The 17,596-nt window shown below is 44.0% G+C and overlaps 1 protein-coding gene across 2 annotated transcripts in view; it reads left to right on the top strand.

The window, feature by feature from the left end:
* ATP2A1 (ATPase sarcoplasmic/endoplasmic reticulum Ca2+ transporting 1) overlaps positions 1 to 17,236 on the top strand; it is a 33,741-nt gene extending 16,505 nt beyond the window's left edge. The window contains exons 4-22 of one of the 2 annotated variants that reach the window (XM_075566470.1): positions 384 to 488; positions 1,108 to 1,246; positions 2,098 to 2,178; positions 2,282 to 2,367; positions 2,772 to 3,069; positions 3,268 to 3,434; positions 3,982 to 4,070; positions 4,765 to 4,867; positions 5,924 to 6,055; positions 6,962 to 7,087; positions 7,542 to 7,760; positions 8,473 to 8,808; positions 8,981 to 9,201; positions 9,572 to 9,774; positions 9,898 to 9,983; positions 10,818 to 10,951; positions 11,199 to 11,316; positions 11,862 to 11,979; positions 16,613 to 17,236. In XM_075566470.1, the coding sequence (XP_075422585.1) occupies positions 384 to 488; positions 1,108 to 1,246; positions 2,098 to 2,178; positions 2,282 to 2,367; positions 2,772 to 3,069; positions 3,268 to 3,434; positions 3,982 to 4,070; positions 4,765 to 4,867; positions 5,924 to 6,055; positions 6,962 to 7,087; positions 7,542 to 7,760; positions 8,473 to 8,808; positions 8,981 to 9,201; positions 9,572 to 9,774; positions 9,898 to 9,983; positions 10,818 to 10,951; positions 11,199 to 11,316; positions 11,862 to 11,979; positions 16,613 to 16,635 (2,784 nt within the window). In that variant the 3' untranslated portion in view covers positions 16,636 to 17,236. Of the gene's footprint in view, positions 1 to 383; positions 489 to 1,107; positions 1,247 to 2,097; positions 2,179 to 2,281; positions 2,368 to 2,771; positions 3,070 to 3,267; positions 3,435 to 3,981; positions 4,071 to 4,764; positions 4,868 to 5,923; positions 6,056 to 6,961; positions 7,088 to 7,541; positions 7,761 to 8,472; positions 8,809 to 8,980; positions 9,202 to 9,571; positions 9,775 to 9,897; positions 9,984 to 10,817; positions 10,952 to 11,198; positions 11,317 to 11,861; positions 11,980 to 13,165; positions 13,207 to 16,612 lie in introns of those variants that run through there. The other variant, XM_075566471.1, reaches the window with a different exon arrangement.
* Positions 17,237 to 17,596: the final 360 nt, after the last annotated feature.

The raw sequence follows: 17,596 nt of genomic DNA, 5'->3' as shown, positions 1-17,596 counted from the left end.
AGTAATAATAAACGGGTGAGTTGGATCGTTACTGGAATAGCAGAGGGATGCTGCGTGCAATGCCTTAGATGCTGTTACAACTGTATTTGGGATTAGTACAGGAGATATCAGAAGATCCAGCAGGAGCTGATTAGTATTAGCATTGCAGGGGGGTCAGTAGTAGAATCGCAGAGGGTTATGCAGAGCAGGATTAAAGTGCTGTGTCAGAGCTGTATCAGTCTCTACTGGACTAGCAAAGGGTGCTGCAAGACTGGGGTGGGGGGCTGTTACCACCTGAACTGCAGGCGGTATTAACAATCAGGACACATGTGAAGTGACTGGTCTACAGACTAAGATTTAAATGCCTGCAGAGATATAATTATTTCTTTCTCTCTTTCTTGCAGGTGCTCGCCTGGTTTGAAGAAGGGGAAGAGACTGTCACAGCCTTCGTTGAACCCTTTGTCATCCTCCTCATCCTCATCGCCAATGCTGTTGTGGGAGTCTGGCAGGTACTTACACAACACAGGCTGCTTGGGAGCCTTGCACTGCTGCTGTCAGTCCCATACTGGCCACAGACTGGGCATATATGGAGCTAAGCCTTTTTCCTCTATATGACAGTATTCGTGTTGGAGAAGAGCTGCACTGCTGCTACTGTGTTCCCAGACAGAACTTTACATTTGCAGATTGAGGGAAGGACTGGGATAGAAATGGTGTTGGTAGTGGGATTTGAGTGATATTGCATTATTATTGAGGGAATGTGCTGAGCTTGGAGTGTTAGGTTAAGTATCATAGATAGATAAATAGATATAAGAGTAGATAATAACAATATGTTCCCAATGAGACTGCAAACACTTCATATTTACAAAATAAAGAAAGACTATGATAGACATCAAACACAGGATACAAATTGAGCATGTCACAAATTACAGAATGGAAAGTTTAGTATTAAATGCAGGATTGGTGATGGGTAAACGCCTGGGTAAACAGATGGGTCTAAGCATTAAGGGCAACATTAAACTCCTCCGTGCTGGAGGAGCCTGAAACGCTGAAGGGGTCTAGTTAGAAAACCTCAATCTTATGGATTGGGTTCAAATATATTCTTGAAGAAACCCTTCTCTGTGTCTCCAGGAAAGGAACGCTGAAGACGCCATTGAGGCGCTCAAGGAATATGAGCCCGAGATGGGGAAGGTCTACCGCAGCGACAGGAAATCTGTACAGAGAATCAAGGCCAGACTACTTGTGCCTGGAGACATCGTAGAGGTGGCAGGTGTGTTGAGGGCAGCAACAAGGGTTAATGATCTGTTTCTTCCTGTAACTTCCCCGTCTTTTGCTATATAGTCTAAATTACTAAATTATTCTATTTCTCTTTCTCTCTCTCTCTCTCTCTCTCTCTCTCTCTCTCTCTCTCTCTCTCTCTCTCTCTCTCTCTCTCTCTCTCTCTCTCTCTCTCTATCTCTTTAAGATTATTAGTGCCTTACAAGACTTTTATGATAAAAGGTCACCTCACACCCAGAATTCCTGGGACAATGACAATGCCATTTTTAATGCCATTATTAATTCCCTAGTTCACAGGCTCGGGACCTTCTCTTGCCATGTACGAGGGAGAGAACTGTAAATGTCACTAGCTCATATCTCAGAGAGTGTTCGTGCATTAAAACAGTAAAGGCCAAACGTAGAAAGGAGAGATCTGAGATGTTGAACCCACAGGACTGATTTCTAATACATTATGAATCAAAATCAATATGCATCAAGACAATTTTTGAGTAATTTACGCACAGATAGTGTCATTATCCTCGAACGCTGGTGTATGAAGGTACTTTGCTTACGTGTAGCTTCTGCTCATGATTTAGGGAGTGTCACTGGTAAGAGTTATATGACATACATAATGGGACGTAGCAAATTCTGTATTTTTGGGCGCCATTTTTCATCCTTGTACTAGAGTAATAAATATCTTCTGGACCATAAATGTCCCAAGCTAACAATTTCATTCCATACTAGAAAACTGTTTCTTACATTTGGCACAAACACTGTCGATAATGATGTACAGTAGTAAACATGGAGACATGTCACACCATTGTCTCTAAATGCCTCTTTGTTACCTCTCTCTTTCTCTGCTAGTTGGTGACAAAGTCCCTGCTGACATCAGACTCATCAACATTAAATCCACCACCCTACGTATTGACCAGTCCATCCTGACAGGTAAGGTGACCAGGTCAATAGGGGCATTCTTTCTGGTCAGCTTCTTGCTCTACTCCCTGGCTGTTTCCCTGAAAGTCTCACCCTATACCTCCCTTTCTCCCAGGCGAGTCTGTCTCTGTCATAAAACACACAGACATTGTCCCCGACGCCAGAGCTGTCAACCAAGACAAGAAAAACATGCTGTTTTCTGTGAGTAATGCTTTCTACTATATCGCCATCTTGTCTTTCTGCTCCATTTTGTTTCTGCTTCTATCTTTCTTCATTCACTCCTTTCTCTCTCTCTCTCTCTCTCTCTCTCTCTCTCTCTCTCTCTCTCTCTCTCCCTCTCTCTCTCTCTCTCTCTCTCTATCCTTTTTATACTCTGTTGTTTCCCTTATAATTCCCTTTTTTCCTCTTTCTCATCTCATTATCTTTCACCTTTCTTTTATTTTCTCCTCTATTTTCTTCTCCTTCCTATCAATTCTTCCTGTCTTCATCTTCCCTTATTTTCTCACTTTCGGCACCTTGTTTGCACACTCTTTCTCTCTTATTTTTTTTCTGTATCCTCATTTACTCTCTTAATTCATCTACACTTCATATCTTATCATCCTCAGGGTACCAACGTAGGAGCTGGTAAGGCAACTGGTGTTGTCATTGCCACTGGAGCCGGCACTGAGATTGGTAAAATCCGTGATGAGATGGCAGCCACCGAGCAGGATAAGACTCCTCTGCAGCAGAAACTGGATGAGTTTGGAGAGCAGTTGTCCAAGGTCATCTCCCTCATCTGTGTCGCTGTCTGGATGATCAACATCGGACACTTCAATGACCCCATCCATGGTGGCTCCTGGATCAAAGGCGCCATATACTACTTCAAGATTGCTGTGGCGCTGGCTGTAGCTGCTATCCCTGAGGGTATGTCTGTCAAGTCATTAACCTTCCCCTATACATTAACACCAAACTCATAGCTAACTATTGTTACAGGCTCACAGCTCCTTGCTCGCTGACACCAAGCTCCAAGCTCCCACATTAAAGCACCGCATGATCCTACTTCTAATACCAGCTCAGAGTTCCCTATTATTAAAGCCTCACAGATGCCTCCCTCCCCCACAGGTCTTCCTGCTGTAATCACCACTTGTCTGGCCCTGGGTACCAGGCGTATGGCCAAGAAGAACGCCATTGTGAGGAGCTTGCCCTCAGTAGAAACTCTTGGTTGCACCTCCGTCATCTGCTCTGATAAGACTGGCACCCTGACTACCAACCAGATGTCTGTCTGCAGGGTAAGATGGCACGTCTAGCCCCTGTAACAGACTCCTAGGGATACACAATATAATGTAATGAGTTGACCCACCCGTAATTCAAATCACCTACTTCCCATATATATATATATATACTGTACTTGTATACTTGTTTGATAACTTTCATAAGAAGATATGAAAGTTCACATTAGATGTTCAATATGACCCCAAAATTCTCTTCTCTAAATAATAATTGTCCTTGCGAAATATTTCATTTGCCTTCGATCTTACTGATCAGAAAGAGTATCCCAGCCATATTCTTCCCTCGCTTTGATATTAGTACTTGATTAGCCCTTAAAAGCAGTAATTTATATTCAAATTTGAGGTCACGCAGTTTGAAATTAGTAAATGAATTTAAGGCGTCAGATACAACAATTTTACCTCTGTAAATCGGCCTCATTGAGTTTTTAAAATGGCTCCATCCCGTGTCATCCCTTTGTCTCTAACCCCCCCTCTCTCTCTCTCTCTCTCTCTCTCTCTCTCTCTCTCTCTCTCTCTCTCTCTCTCTCTCGTCTTCTGCTACCCGCAGATGTTTGTGCTCGATAAAGTTGATGGTGACGTCTGCACCCTGAACGAATTCACCATAACAGGCTCCACCTACGCCCCCGAGGGAGATGTGTGAGTCCACGTGTGGCTTGGTGTTGTCTTCCCGGGATACATCCCTCACTCTTGGCCCATGCACTACCCACCTTCTTCTCCAGCCTTGCTGGTTCACACAAGAGTAGGCAGCTTCTCCTGTTTGCTGCACTGGCCTCCCTGTTCTTGTTAATCTCTTCACCACTGAAGGACATACACAGCAACGAAACAGTTTAAAAGACCATGCTCTAACTCTGATCCCCCACCTCCACATTTCATTCCCCCCCAACATACTTCCATACTACACCCTAATTCCACCTGTTTTTCAATAAACCATTATCTCTATTTTCTCTTCCTCCCATTCCCTGTCTCACCTTTCCCTTTTTTCCCATCGTTCTTTACCTTGTATCCATCACTATTTCCTTTTCACTGTACTCTCACATCCTTTGCCTCACCCTCTTCGTGTCTCTCCCTTCCCTTACACCCTCATCCTGCCTCACTCATATTACCCCCCTTTACTGCCTCTCTTTCTATACTGTACTTCTCCCTCTAACACCTCTTCTCTTACATCTGTGGCTCTCTTCTCTCTGTCTCTTGTGTTCTTTCTTCTGCCCTCCTCCCTGATGCCTTATCTCCCTCTCTTTTCTGTCTGTGCTCCTCCATATTCCACTCCTCTTTCGATGCCATGCTCCCTACCTCCCTTGCTCTCCTTCCCTCTCTGTGGCGCTCCCCTCAGTCAGAAGAATGATAAGAATGTGAAGGCCGGCCAGTATGATGGGCTGGTGGAACTGGCCACAATCTGTGCACTTTGCAATGACTCTTCTCTCGACTTTAACGAGGTAAAAGCCCTGACAACTGATACCACCCCTATCTCATCACCCCTATCCTGTATGGAGTGGTCATCTAACCAAGTGCCTGGCTGCATGAACTAAATACAAGAGTAACATACTGTAGCACTGGATTTTGATTGGACTACATAAGAATTTCCTCAAGTGTTTATTAATATATAATATGGATGGGTTATATGCAGTTCCTTCCATAAACATTTTTCCCACAAGAGTTGCAAAGGGATAACTTACATTAACAAGTTGGTGAGGCTTTGTCTCTCCAGCCCAGGCTGTTGAATGACTATGTGCTGAGCTCCTCATGCTGGTAGTCGAGGTAATTACAGAAAACTGGATGTTGTGCCATACGTTGCATTGGAACGTCAATAAAGAATGTTGAGTGGTCCTAGGAGAGGGCTGGCCAACTCCAGTCCTCAAGAGCTACCAGTAGGTTAACTTTTCAGGATATCCCTGCTTCAGCACAGGTGGTGCAGTTGAAGAGCGAGCCACTGATTGAGCCTCCTGTGCTGAAGCAGGGATATCCTGAAAATCGGACTGTTGGTAGCTCTTGAGGACTGGATTTGGCCACCCCTGTCCTAGAGCAACCTACCTTCTGCTTCAGGTTATGACTGCATCTCAGACCGTTAATATATATATATATATATATATATATATATATATATATATATATATATATATATATATATACATTAAAAGGCATTTAAAGACAGGAAAAGTGGAAGGAAACAAGACAAAAAATACATTTCAGTGAAGAACCTAAAAAATAAGGCTTCAGAAGGATTACAAAACTAACTTACAAGGAAAGGGCATCATTTGATTAGTAAATGGCCGCGTGTTGAATATTTTAATATTAGAATGCATGGGTTAAAGATCTGTGTTCTGCAGTGATGTCATTAATCTATATGTATGGCCCTGGGAGATGCCCATGGACAGCCCTAATGACTGATGTGGCTGATGTTTAGAGAATTGTAAAACTGGATTGTCCTGTATATTGAAAGTTCAACATTGTACATGTATAGAGCTGAGCGGGTCTATGTGTTTGTCCCACAGACTAAGGGAGTGTTTGAGAAGGTCGGAGAAGCCACCGAGACTGCATTGACAACTCTTGTTGAGAAGATGAATGTGTTTAACACAGATGTGAGGACTCTGTCTAAAGTAGAGCGTGCCAATGCCTGCAACTCCGTAAGTACCTGGAACGCTGATGTCCCAGATACCCAATACTAGGTTCCCAACAACCTGCCCTACGGGTACAGAGCAACAAGCCATCCGGCCACCTCATTGATATCTAGACCTAAAGCATCTTCATCCTACCCATTGATGTGCCGTTGCTATGCTATACCACCCACATGCAAAGGATAACCTTCTAAATAATTAATAGAAATATGCCCCAACCTGATACCCTTTAACATATAATCCCAGCTGCCTGCCTACTACTGTCATTGATACCTAATTATGTAACACACAGCAGGCTGCCTACAATATATCAAGTACCACATTATACCAGACACCTGCCTCCTACTTCTCATTTACAAGTAACCCAAATCCCTTCCAGCAATCTGCCCCTCAATTATACCCGGTTTATGACTGTATTATATACCACTTTTCCATGAACCTTGAGTAAGTTGCCCCACAATTCCAACCTGTCTCCATGTCATCATGAAACTAGAGTCCAGTTCTGGTTTTCCAAGTCCCCATTATCCATAGAGATACAGGACTAGTACTCACCACGTGCGTAAGAGTTAGAAAACAAGAACTGGGGCAAAGTCTCTTGATATGAAGCATGGCTAACAATACTGCAATTCGTGCAGCTCTTGGTGTCACCGCCACTAAATTAATATTGCTCATTCTCCTAATTGTCCAATGCCCAGCAACAAGGCAAATTATGTCTATGCCACTTTCATTGCTCAGTAGCATGTTATGATGCCCACGTGCACTCTGCTGGCCCAACATTGGTCACTCAGTGAGAACCCAACACTATACTTTACCAGTCAAATAGTACATTCTGCTTGCTTAGTCACCTACGCCCATCAGTTCTCCGTACACAGTGTGTCTTCTGTTAGCTTAATAACCCGGCTTCCCCTCTCACAGGTGATCAAGCAGCTGATGAAGAAGGAATTCACCATGGAATTCTCCCGTGACAGGAAGTCCATGTCTGTCTACTGCTCCCCCGCCAAAGCCTCCCGCGCAGCCGTGGGCAACAAGATGTTTATCAAGGTGAGATCAGGGGTTGCACCATCACATATGTCGTTGGTGAGACCATTATAGTACTTGGGAAGCTGGCGTTCTCTGTCTAGTTGGAGGCACTGTTGCTGTAATGTGAGTGATAAAGCAGTGTTTCACCAACAGTTCTTGGGGGATGCTAAGTATACTTAATATTATTATACAATGTTGCATGTTCTTTTCTCATGGTTGAATTCTAACATGTTTTCTCTCATTCTTCCTCTCGCTCTCTCTACCCATCTCAATATACCATTCCTTTCCTTCTTCTCTCCACTTTGTCCTTCCATCTATTTTCCCCTCTGTCTCCCTACCTACCCTTTCCTCTCTCCATCCTTTTCCTTATGACCTCTTTACTCCTCCTGTCTGCCCTCGCTTCTTTTTCCCTCTCCTCCATCTCCTACCTTCCCCCTCCCCCCCCCCCATCGTCTTCAACGTTCCCTTCTCACAGGGTGCTCCTGAGGGTGTGATTGACCGCTGTAACTACGTCCGTGTGGGCACAACCCGTGTACCCCTCACCCCATCCATCAAGGATAAGATATTGACCGTGATCAAGGAGTGGGGCACAGGAAGGGACACCCTGCGTTGTCTGGCTCTGGCCACCCGAGACACCCCACCAAAGAGAGAAGACATGGTTCTTGAAGACTCCACCAAGTTTGTTGACTATGAGGTAATGTGTGAACACTATGACCTCACTCTACATTGCAATGGGTTTCTTATCTACAGTGACTTAATACTGCAGATGCGGTTTAGTAGGGTCTCTATACTGCAAAGTAGCGCTCCATTTTGCCATAAATCCATGCTGCGGAGTATCACTCCCTGGACCCCCTTGCACCATGGTTTGCATGGTGCATATCATGTCTCAATTACCAGTATTGTGGCAGTGTTTCTCTACTGGAAAAGTATCTCTCCATTAACCTTAGACATCTTTATTGAAAGGAAAGGTATATGTGGATATAACAAATAAGTAAACATGGGAAGGAAGTTGATCCAGGGAGACATCCGGTTGCCATTATATGGAGTCAAGTAATAATGTATTTTCCCCTTTATGAGATATAATAGGATAATCTTTCCCTGGTGTTTTTTTGTGTCCTTCCTCTGAATAAATACACTGTAAATACAAATATAGGATGGGTACAGCTGTAGCAGTTGTTATTGCACCCGCTGATGCCCCGCTCTTTTTTGCATGCGCCTATTTTAAAAAATGGTGTCTGCCCCCGCTGGTGTGTTGTGTGTATTCCGCTACAACACCCCAGCAGAAGTAACAACGTCAGCCACATCTGTATCTCAGATGCCTAAATTGAACATAGGTTGCACTCAATGTCTTTCTCCAACCTCATCTGTTATGTAACTATGTAACGAAGTGACCTCTCCTCCCGCAGGTTGATCTGACCTTTGTTGGCGTCGTGGGTATGCTGGACCCCCCCCGTAAAGAGGTCATAGGCTCCATCGTGCTCTGCCGTGAAGCCGGTATCCGTGTCATCATGATCACCGGTGATAACAAGGGCACAGCCATCGCTATCTGCCGCCGCATTGGCATCTTTAGTGAGAATCAGGATGTGAACGGACTCGCCTACACTGGGCGTGAGTTTGATGATCTGCCCCCCGCAGAACAGAGAGAGGCCGTCAAACGCGCGTCCTGCTTCGCCCGAGTGGAGCCATCCCACAAGTCCAAGATCGTAGAATTCCTGCAGTCCTTCGATGAGATCACAGCTATGGTGTGTGTTACAAAGAGTGTGTACATTATACAATGTGGTGTTATTATGGCGTGCCCAGGTATCTTGCACTATGTGGTATCTGCCATTCTCATCCTGCATGCTGATGTTGGTGCTGTATAAAGAATGCCCAGGCTTTGTGTGTATCTCACTTTGTATCACTATCCTCTTGCAGACTGGTGACGGTGTAAATGATGCCCCAGCCCTGAAGAAAGCTGAGATTGGTATTGCTATGGGCTCTGGTACCGCCGTAGCCAAGTCAGCATCAGAGATGGTTCTGGCTGATGATAACTTCTCCACCATTGTGTCTGCAGTGGAAGAGGGCCGTGCCATTTACAACAACATGAAGCAATTTATCCGCTACCTCATCTCCTCCAACGTGGGAGAGGTTGTCTGGTGAGTAGATCTTTCTGTCTTCCCCATGCAAGCTATACCTAATTTCCTCTAATATGGAGGTGGGAACTGTGTGCCTGTATCCATCCTCTTCTACCTCTGCTCCGAGAATATTCCACCTCTTCTCTTATGTCTCTTTCCTTCGCCTTTCCTCTATTTCTCTCTCAACCTTTTCTTTCACATATAAATCCCTCTCTTCCTCAGCTATATCCATCTCCCTTTGAGAGACTGTCTCCTTTTCCATCTGCCTTCCTCTCTACCCTCTCCTTTATTTGCCCCAACGCTTACCCTGACCTGTGCTCAATATCCCTCTCTATGTTCTTGTCATTTGTCTCTCTCCTCTCACATTCTCTCTCTTTCTCCCTTCGCACAGTATCTTCCTGACTGCTGCTCTAGGTCTGCCAGAAGCTCTGATCCCCGTTCAGCTGCTCTGGGTCAACCTGGTCACAGATGGTCTCCCAGCCACAGCCCTGGGCTTCAACCCTCCAGATCTGGACATCATGGACAGACCTCCCCGTAGCCCCAAGGAGCCCCTTATCAGCGGATGGCTCTTTTTCCGTTATATGGCCATTGGAGGTGAGGATGGGGTGTAATACCGAAGACCAAACCAGAACGTCTCTTATACCAAACTCTATACTCCCAGTGGTCATTGAGCTACAACAGCCCAAAGTGACCTCATGTCCTTGCCCTTCCCTGCAGGTTATGTGGGTGCAGCCACTGTGGGAGCTGCAGCCTGGTGGTTCATTTATTCTGACGATGGACCCGGAGTTACTCTTCATCAGCTGGTGAGACCTACTGTATTCTCCTTCTGCCTCCCCTGTCTCTCTTTAACTCACGTTGTATGTCATTAACCCTTCCCTACCATTGATCTCCCTAGCCTCTCTATCGTTCCCTCTCCTTCTCCTTCCCCTCTCTCTTTCACAGTAAACATCTCCTCTTTACTTGAATAACAATTGATCCTGCCATTTACTGGTGCAACGCAGAATTTGCCCATATTTAAAACCGTTTCATCGCTTCCCACTGCAGGACACCTGGAATCAGACACTTACTTTATAAGAATTGCTTTCAAACAGCCTCCAGTGCCACTGCTTTTGATATCCACAAAGCATGTTGTGTATCTGGAAAAGGATTTATTTTAGCTTTTTTTTGGGAGGGGGGGGCAGAAATTCCTGAGATTAAACACCACTCACTCAGACATGGCACCCCTTTCTATCCCAGTGTAATGCTGTATCTTTTAATGGTATAATTGTTCTCTCTTTAGCTTCTCTTCTAGAAGAATTACTACTTTATCTCTTTCTGTGGTTCATAACAGTTCATGTTTTCTCCAGTGATATAACCTATAATTCTGCAGTGTGTAATTATAACCTCTCTCATTCTCACTGGGTAACCTCTCCGTTATGATATACCCTCTCTCTATCTCTTAACGTAAGTGATAGAGGGTATACCACAGCGGAAAGTGTTTATACATTACCACTCTCTGGGTGGTATGCGTTTGTTCCCTCTTTCTATTATAACCTCTCTACTTCCTAGTTACAGAACCCTTCAGTCGCTCTGTCCCGATCGTATAACCCCTCTCTCTTTCCCGTTGGTTTAACCTCTCCTCTCTCCCCTCCTCTTAGATGCACTTCATGCAGTGCCACGACGAGAATGTTGACTTTGAGGGTCTGGAGTGTGAAATCTTTGAATCTCCTGTCCCCATGACCATGGCTCTGTCTGTGCTGGTCACCATCGAGATGTGCAATGCTCTCAACAGGCAAGGAGACATTCTATGACTCTCCCTTCCTCTATCTCATATTACACACTCTGTGTCTTCTCTCTCGCCCGTAAACTGTCTCATGTCCTCTCTCTTTGTGTTACCTTCTCGTTCTTTCCAAGACTCCCATTTCACTCTCCCTTCAAACTCTCTCTGTCTCTTTGTCCCACGCTCTCTTACTGTCTCCACCTCTCAGGTACTCACACCCTCTGTGTTTCCCTCTCATCCTCCTCCCTTCTCTTCACAGTCTGTCTGAGAATCAGTCCCTTATCAGGATGCCACCATGGGTGAACATCTGGCTGCTTGGGTCCATCTGCCTCTCCATGTCTCTTCACTTCCTTATCCTTTATGTTGACCCCCTGCCCGTAAGTAAAAACTACCGACCTATGACCAGCATGTTCCACCCTCGCGGGAACAACATTTGAGACTCATATACATCATACAGTACATCATAACTAAATAATAAGACTGATGTGTACCGTATAATGCTTAAAGTGATGGCCGACAGATAAACCTCAAATATTTGATTTTAAGATGAAGACAATTAAACATTTGGTTTAAAGTAAGCATTAAAATTGGGGAATTCGTTTTTAGAAATAAATGATACCAGTGACAGGAAGCATACATGCCGGTCTAAACTTGCATTCAAGTATTCACACTGTAATTGATCACAGGCCATGTATTAATGCTAAAAATGTATATTTTCCCAAATTATCTTCAGATATGTAGTAGGATTCCCATGTGTCAATGACTAGTTGAGATCTTTGTTGTGTTATTTTCTTATGTGATTGGTCAAGATCCCTATTCTGAGATACTCAGCTAACATGATTGGTCATGATTGCTATTCTATAATTGGTCAGGAGTCCTATTTCTGGATATTCGGCTAATGTGATCGGTTTCCTTCCCTCAGATGATCTTCAAGTTGACCCCTCTGGACGTCACTCAGTGGCTTATCGTCCTCAAGATGTCCTTCCCTGTCATCCTATTGGACGAACTCTTGAAATTCGTCGCCCGTAACTACCTGGAACGTAAGTCCTGCCTCGTCCTATTCCCAGAATCCTCTAGGAAAGCAGTTTGTAAATGATGACCATAGATAATAATCGTTCATGGTGACTGTTATTTTCAACAGTGAATGGGTTTAACCAAATCACTACCATAGAGGCCAGAAATGCAGGTCAAGCCACTCTGATGGGGACATGGTTACAAACCCAAATGTATCCTCTGTTTACCTGCCTATTTCTTACTTCTTCATTTCTTTCTGACTCACTTAACTTCACCCAGTGGCGGATTTCAAATGTTACCACCCCATGGCACTTACCCTGGGCCACCTCCTCCGGCAGCTCGGCCCTCCTTCCGTGTTGCGGTGTCAAATGACGCCACGACGTCACGTGACAATGCGTTTCCATGCCAACGCAACTCCACGTGACGTCATGCTGTCATTTGACGCCATGACCCTGAAGAAGAGGAGGGTGGCGAGAAGGTAAGAGACCTTTACAGATGCCCCACACTCTCCACCGGCAATCAGTAGGGGAGAGAGCGGGGCCTCTGTATGCCGTCTCCAAATGTTGTCGCCCGGGCCTATTGTGCCTAGTGGGAAATCCGCGACTGTTCTCATCCCATTGTAATCTTCATATTGTAACAATCATTATGCCACAGAACTTATCCAAACTGCAGAATCAAACTCCTAATGACCAAATACATGCCCGGCTCTTACCAGGATACAACGGAATTTGAGAATTGGCTCCTGTCCTTCAGAGCATTTTTCGTCCATCATAATACATTCCACACATGTGTCTTAATCGGCTCTAGCAGCTTTTATTGACAATAGAGAATCACATAACACCCAGTCTTCGTATGATCAGAATTACTTGCAGAATCCAATAACATTTTGAGAATGGGTTTCCTCCTTCGTCCACTACTCACTCTCATAGTCAGTAGGAAACAATAATGAAATAATATGCTAAGTGTAGTGAGCTACAACTTGAAATCAACAATACTATACTGTTTGTTGTACCTAAGAGGTAATGTATTAAAACTACTCTGCAATTTATTTAAACCCCTCTATTAGTTAATTCAAAACTGATCCTATATGTTCCTTCTGATGTGTATTGGGGAGAACACATCACTGTTTGATTCTTTATGTCTGGATGAGTTGTATTAATTACCATGCTCTGTTAACCCATATTACATTCATTTTGTTATCCTTTCCTATAGCATAATCTTTACTACTCCACCTCCCAGTTCCCGTATCACAGGTATCCCATAATTCATTGCATGTCTGAGATGCACTTCCTGTCTCTATGCTGCCTCTCTGTACTTCTTGTTTTTCTGGACTCTATGTGCTCATTGGTTTTCTAGTATCTTTGAATGTTGCTTCCAGTCCTTGTGCAATTCCGGACGCTACATTTCCTGTAGCTGTTTACCGTGTACAAGACTGAATGAGGCATCTCCTGTGCATCCTAAATACACAAGCTATTCTATTCACCGTTCTCTACCTATTCACTATGATGTCCTGTGCTTCCATCACCAAGCACTTCCTGTTCACTCTCAATCCCTGTTTCCCCTACACCACACACTTCCATTCACCATAACCTTCTGAAACCTCTGCACCATGCACATCTTGCTCACTATGACTTCCTGTGCTCCTGTTACTACACCCTTCCTGGTCTCCCTGCATTTCTTGGTTTCATTTTTCTTTAGCTTCCGTGATACATTCTCCTCTCTTTAAGCTGTACTTCCTGTCTTCCCCCTTGCCACACACTTCCTGTCTTCCCCCTTGCCACACACTTCCTGTTGCCTTCCCATACCCACACTGTTCCCTGTTTATCTCTGGCCTATCTGCTCTGTCCATGTCTTCTGACGCTTCCGCTCGGAGAATACTATAGTGGCCTTGATGGTGCTGGGTAGTTGCCACATCGGGGGCTGCGCTGTGCCCTTTGGTTGGTCAACTCTCCTTGTCTCGCAGATGGCTGAATGTCTCACCGCTGATATGTTGTGTTGCACCGAATGTATTCAATGTAATTGTGTCCTCCTGAGTCCTGTGCATTAGGGGATATTGAAATGCATATTATTTCTTTATGTACATTTCAAAGCATGTGTATAAGCAAAAGAAAATGTCAGAACATCAGAGATGTGTTTTGAACTGCATCGGTGTGTATATGTGTACCCGTGTTTTTCAGTGAATTTGTGCAGTACGTTTTAAAGAGCATTAAGTGCTGGCATTAGCTGGGTCAGCGACTATAAGTGGCAGCGGGCAGTATCAACATGTGTGCTTACAGAATGGATCCCTGAAGCTAGAAACCAGTGCGGTTCACAGAAAATCAGGGAGAGTTGCCAATCTGGTAGCCTGCAGAATAACAAGGAGGACAGCCATTGTTTAACAGACCATTTTTTCGTAACCCCATGAATGCTAGAGGGGCCCAGCAGCACGTGGCCCTCAAGGGATTAACCAGACATACGACATCGGCCTCACAAAACAATGGGGTATCGTAAAATAAACAAGACAATAAATGACATCATTGACTACACTGCATAATGTTAAATAGATATGTTAAGATAAAGAGCTAAAGGACGATGTAAACGTCTAGTACAGTGTTTTTCAACCAGGGTTCCTTGGAACACTGGGGTTCCTCGGGCACCCCTAAAGGATTTCCTGCAATTTTCAGGTCATTTCAATATTGTACCAAATACAGAAGAATTTACAATGCATCGGATCTCAGACACGCTATTAGAGAGGTTTGGGGTTCCTTACAATGCATCGGATCTCAGACACGTTATTAGAGAGGGTTGGGGTTCCTTACAATGCATCTGATCTCAGACACATTATTAGAGAGGGTTGGGGTTCCTTACAATGCATCTGATCTCAGACGTGCTATTAGAGAGGGTTGGGGTTCCTTACAATGCATCTGATCTCAGACGCGCTATTAGAGAAGGTTGGCGTTCCTTACAATGCATATGATCTCGAACACGCTATTAGAGAGGGTTGGGGTTCCTTACAATGCATCTGATCCCAGACGCGCTATTAGAGACGGTTGGGGTTCCTTACGATGCACCTGATCTCAGGTGCGCAATTAGAGAGGATTGGGGTTCCTCAGACTTTCCCAATATAAGTATAGGGTGCCTTAAAAAAAAAAGGTGTAATACCACTGATCTAGAACGTACTGTATGCGCTATGGTGTTGTAAAGAGAAAACAATGGTTTTCCATGTATTACCCAACACTGAGATACTCATGTACAGTAATAACAGGTAAAGGTTTTGGTTTAAGTAAATGGGTCATGGGTGTAAATTTGGATTTTAGATTGTATTCAAGTATAGAATTGTGTAGGTCTCGGGCGGATTTATTATTAGGTTCAGGTAGGAGTCAGTTTAGGAGTATGAAGGTGACTATGCTGCTGATGATATTGGGCTCCCATCTGCATGCCATGTGCTGTTGAGACTGAGGGAGGGTGTTATCCATGGAGTATAATGATGCTTTGAATGCTGCATCCACCAACACACTGCATGATGGGGATACAAATAAGATTTAAGAAAGAGGGATGTGTAATGAACATGGAGGGGTTTTAATTAGGGGCACTACAGGTAAGAGAGCTCAGGAGCATGCATTTTCCTCATGCCTCAAACCAAATTGTTACTTATCTATAAGATACTACACAAAAATCTGGAATTCTAGCAAAAATATCAATAATTACAATAACTTGACAAGGCCACAAAAGTAAAATTCAGGGACTAAACCAGTTTTACATGCGTTGTACAGAAGGAAGGACATTATCCGTATTTGCTACCTACTTGATTTACTAATTTAAAAGCCAAAAAGAACATCTCTGTGTAATGCAAAGAATTACTAGCTATTTTATGGTCTACCCAGCTGAAAGCTAAAGCCAAGGCCCCAAGCCAGTACTACTAAAATCACCATGGTAACCACCAGTGCAAGATGTCTGAAGATGGCGGCCATGTTTTATTTCTGTTTAGGACAACGGTTTATTAAGAATAAAATATTCTTTACACTGTGCTTTGCTAACAGCAGAGAGGTTTTCATTATATTATACTACTTTTTTTATTGAGTAGTTCATAATTAGTAAGAAACTGCTGTTCGTCAATTATACTAAACTTTTAGCCACTGGAGGGAGCCAGTGCAAAATTGAACAGATGAACTACATTAAATGTTTCTAGCATGATATACGGTAGTGATGTTGATAAAAATATATATACTTTTTTACTACTCTTCATTTCAGAATTTGTTTGTTTTAATCATTATTATGTCCCATTTGAAACAATTTAATTTCGTTTAGCATAAACTTTCCTTATTGTATGTAGTTACCCAGAACCCCTCTCTGCAGCTTAACCACTGTCTGACTCAACAATGGGGTGAATGAATCTAGGTTTGGGGACCTGTGGGAAAAAAAGGAAACATACTATCACATGTTTTCTATATTTGCTATAAACTTTCCTCGCGTGCTAAGAAATATCCATTTGAAACGAGGAAATAAAAAGTCACAAAATTGCAGATATGCTGAGGAAAGTCTTCGGGAAACTAGTTTGGTTCATGGAGCAATAAAGACCGCCTATTTCTAAAAGCAAATGGAACATTTGCTGATGCTTTAAGCACGCTACGCACTGTAGGTCTGTGTCTAACTATGTCTTTTGTCTCTCTCTCTCCGCAGAAAAAGAACACTGTATAAAGTAAACTTTTTACTGAAAAGATCAGATCTCAGCCCAAAATTCGCTTTCCACGACTTAATTTTAATTTCTCGGGCTCCTAATCCCTCTTCCGCCTCCCCCGCCCACCCACTACAACACATCACTGCCAATTCTCCCTTCCCCCTCTCCCCCTCCCATCTCCCCCTCCCCCTCCCTCCTCCCATCCCCCCCTCACCCCTCCCCAAGGTCTCCAGGCCCTGGAGTTTCAAGGACAGATTTTAAGGCCTATAGGATTTTTGGGCTGTTTTTCCTGTCTCTAAGTGCCTTTTAAGTCGTGCTTCCATTCTCGCCCCTTTTTATAGCGCTCCCCATCCCTATTCTACCCCAAAAAAAACATTAAACCTTTAAATAAAATGTAAAAAAAAACCACACACAACTGGAGAATCCCGGAGTTCGAAAATCTCCCTTCTCTCCTCTTGGCAAAAAAATGAAGTCCGTGTTTTGTAAATCGAAGCGTCACGTGACCACGTCCCCAGCCCTCCGAGGGAGTCGCAGCTTGTAGCAACAGGAAAAAACAAACAAACGGAAGCGAGAAAACGAAATGAAAACTGTTCTAGCTATTTATTAAAATTAAACAATAAGTTAAACTCCTGTGTCTGATTTATTGAACCATGGGCAGGTCCGGCTCTCGCTTGTATGGGGGACACAAATGTAACCCAGGGAACCATGTGTAACCCTCCTTGCCTGGCTCCTATAATAATAATAACAGCGTGTTCTTATATAGCGCTGCTAGTTTTACGTAGCACTTTACAGAGACATTTTGCAGGCACAGGTCCCTGGCCTGTGGAGCTTACAATCTATGTTTTGGTGCCTGAGGCACAGGGAGATAAAGTGACTTGCCCAAGGTCACAAGGAGCCGACACCGGGAATTGGACCAGGTTCCCCTGCTGCAAACTCTCAGTGCCAGTCAGTGTCTTTACTCATTGAGATGCTGCTTCTCCTAAAGC

Source organism: Ascaphus truei, chromosome 11, assembly GCF_040206685.1.
Source record: "Ascaphus truei isolate aAscTru1 chromosome 11, aAscTru1.hap1, whole genome shotgun sequence".
Lineage (NCBI taxonomy): Eukaryota > Metazoa > Chordata > Amphibia > Anura > Ascaphidae > Ascaphus > Ascaphus truei.
This window is presented reverse-complemented; position numbering and strand designations above follow the sequence as displayed.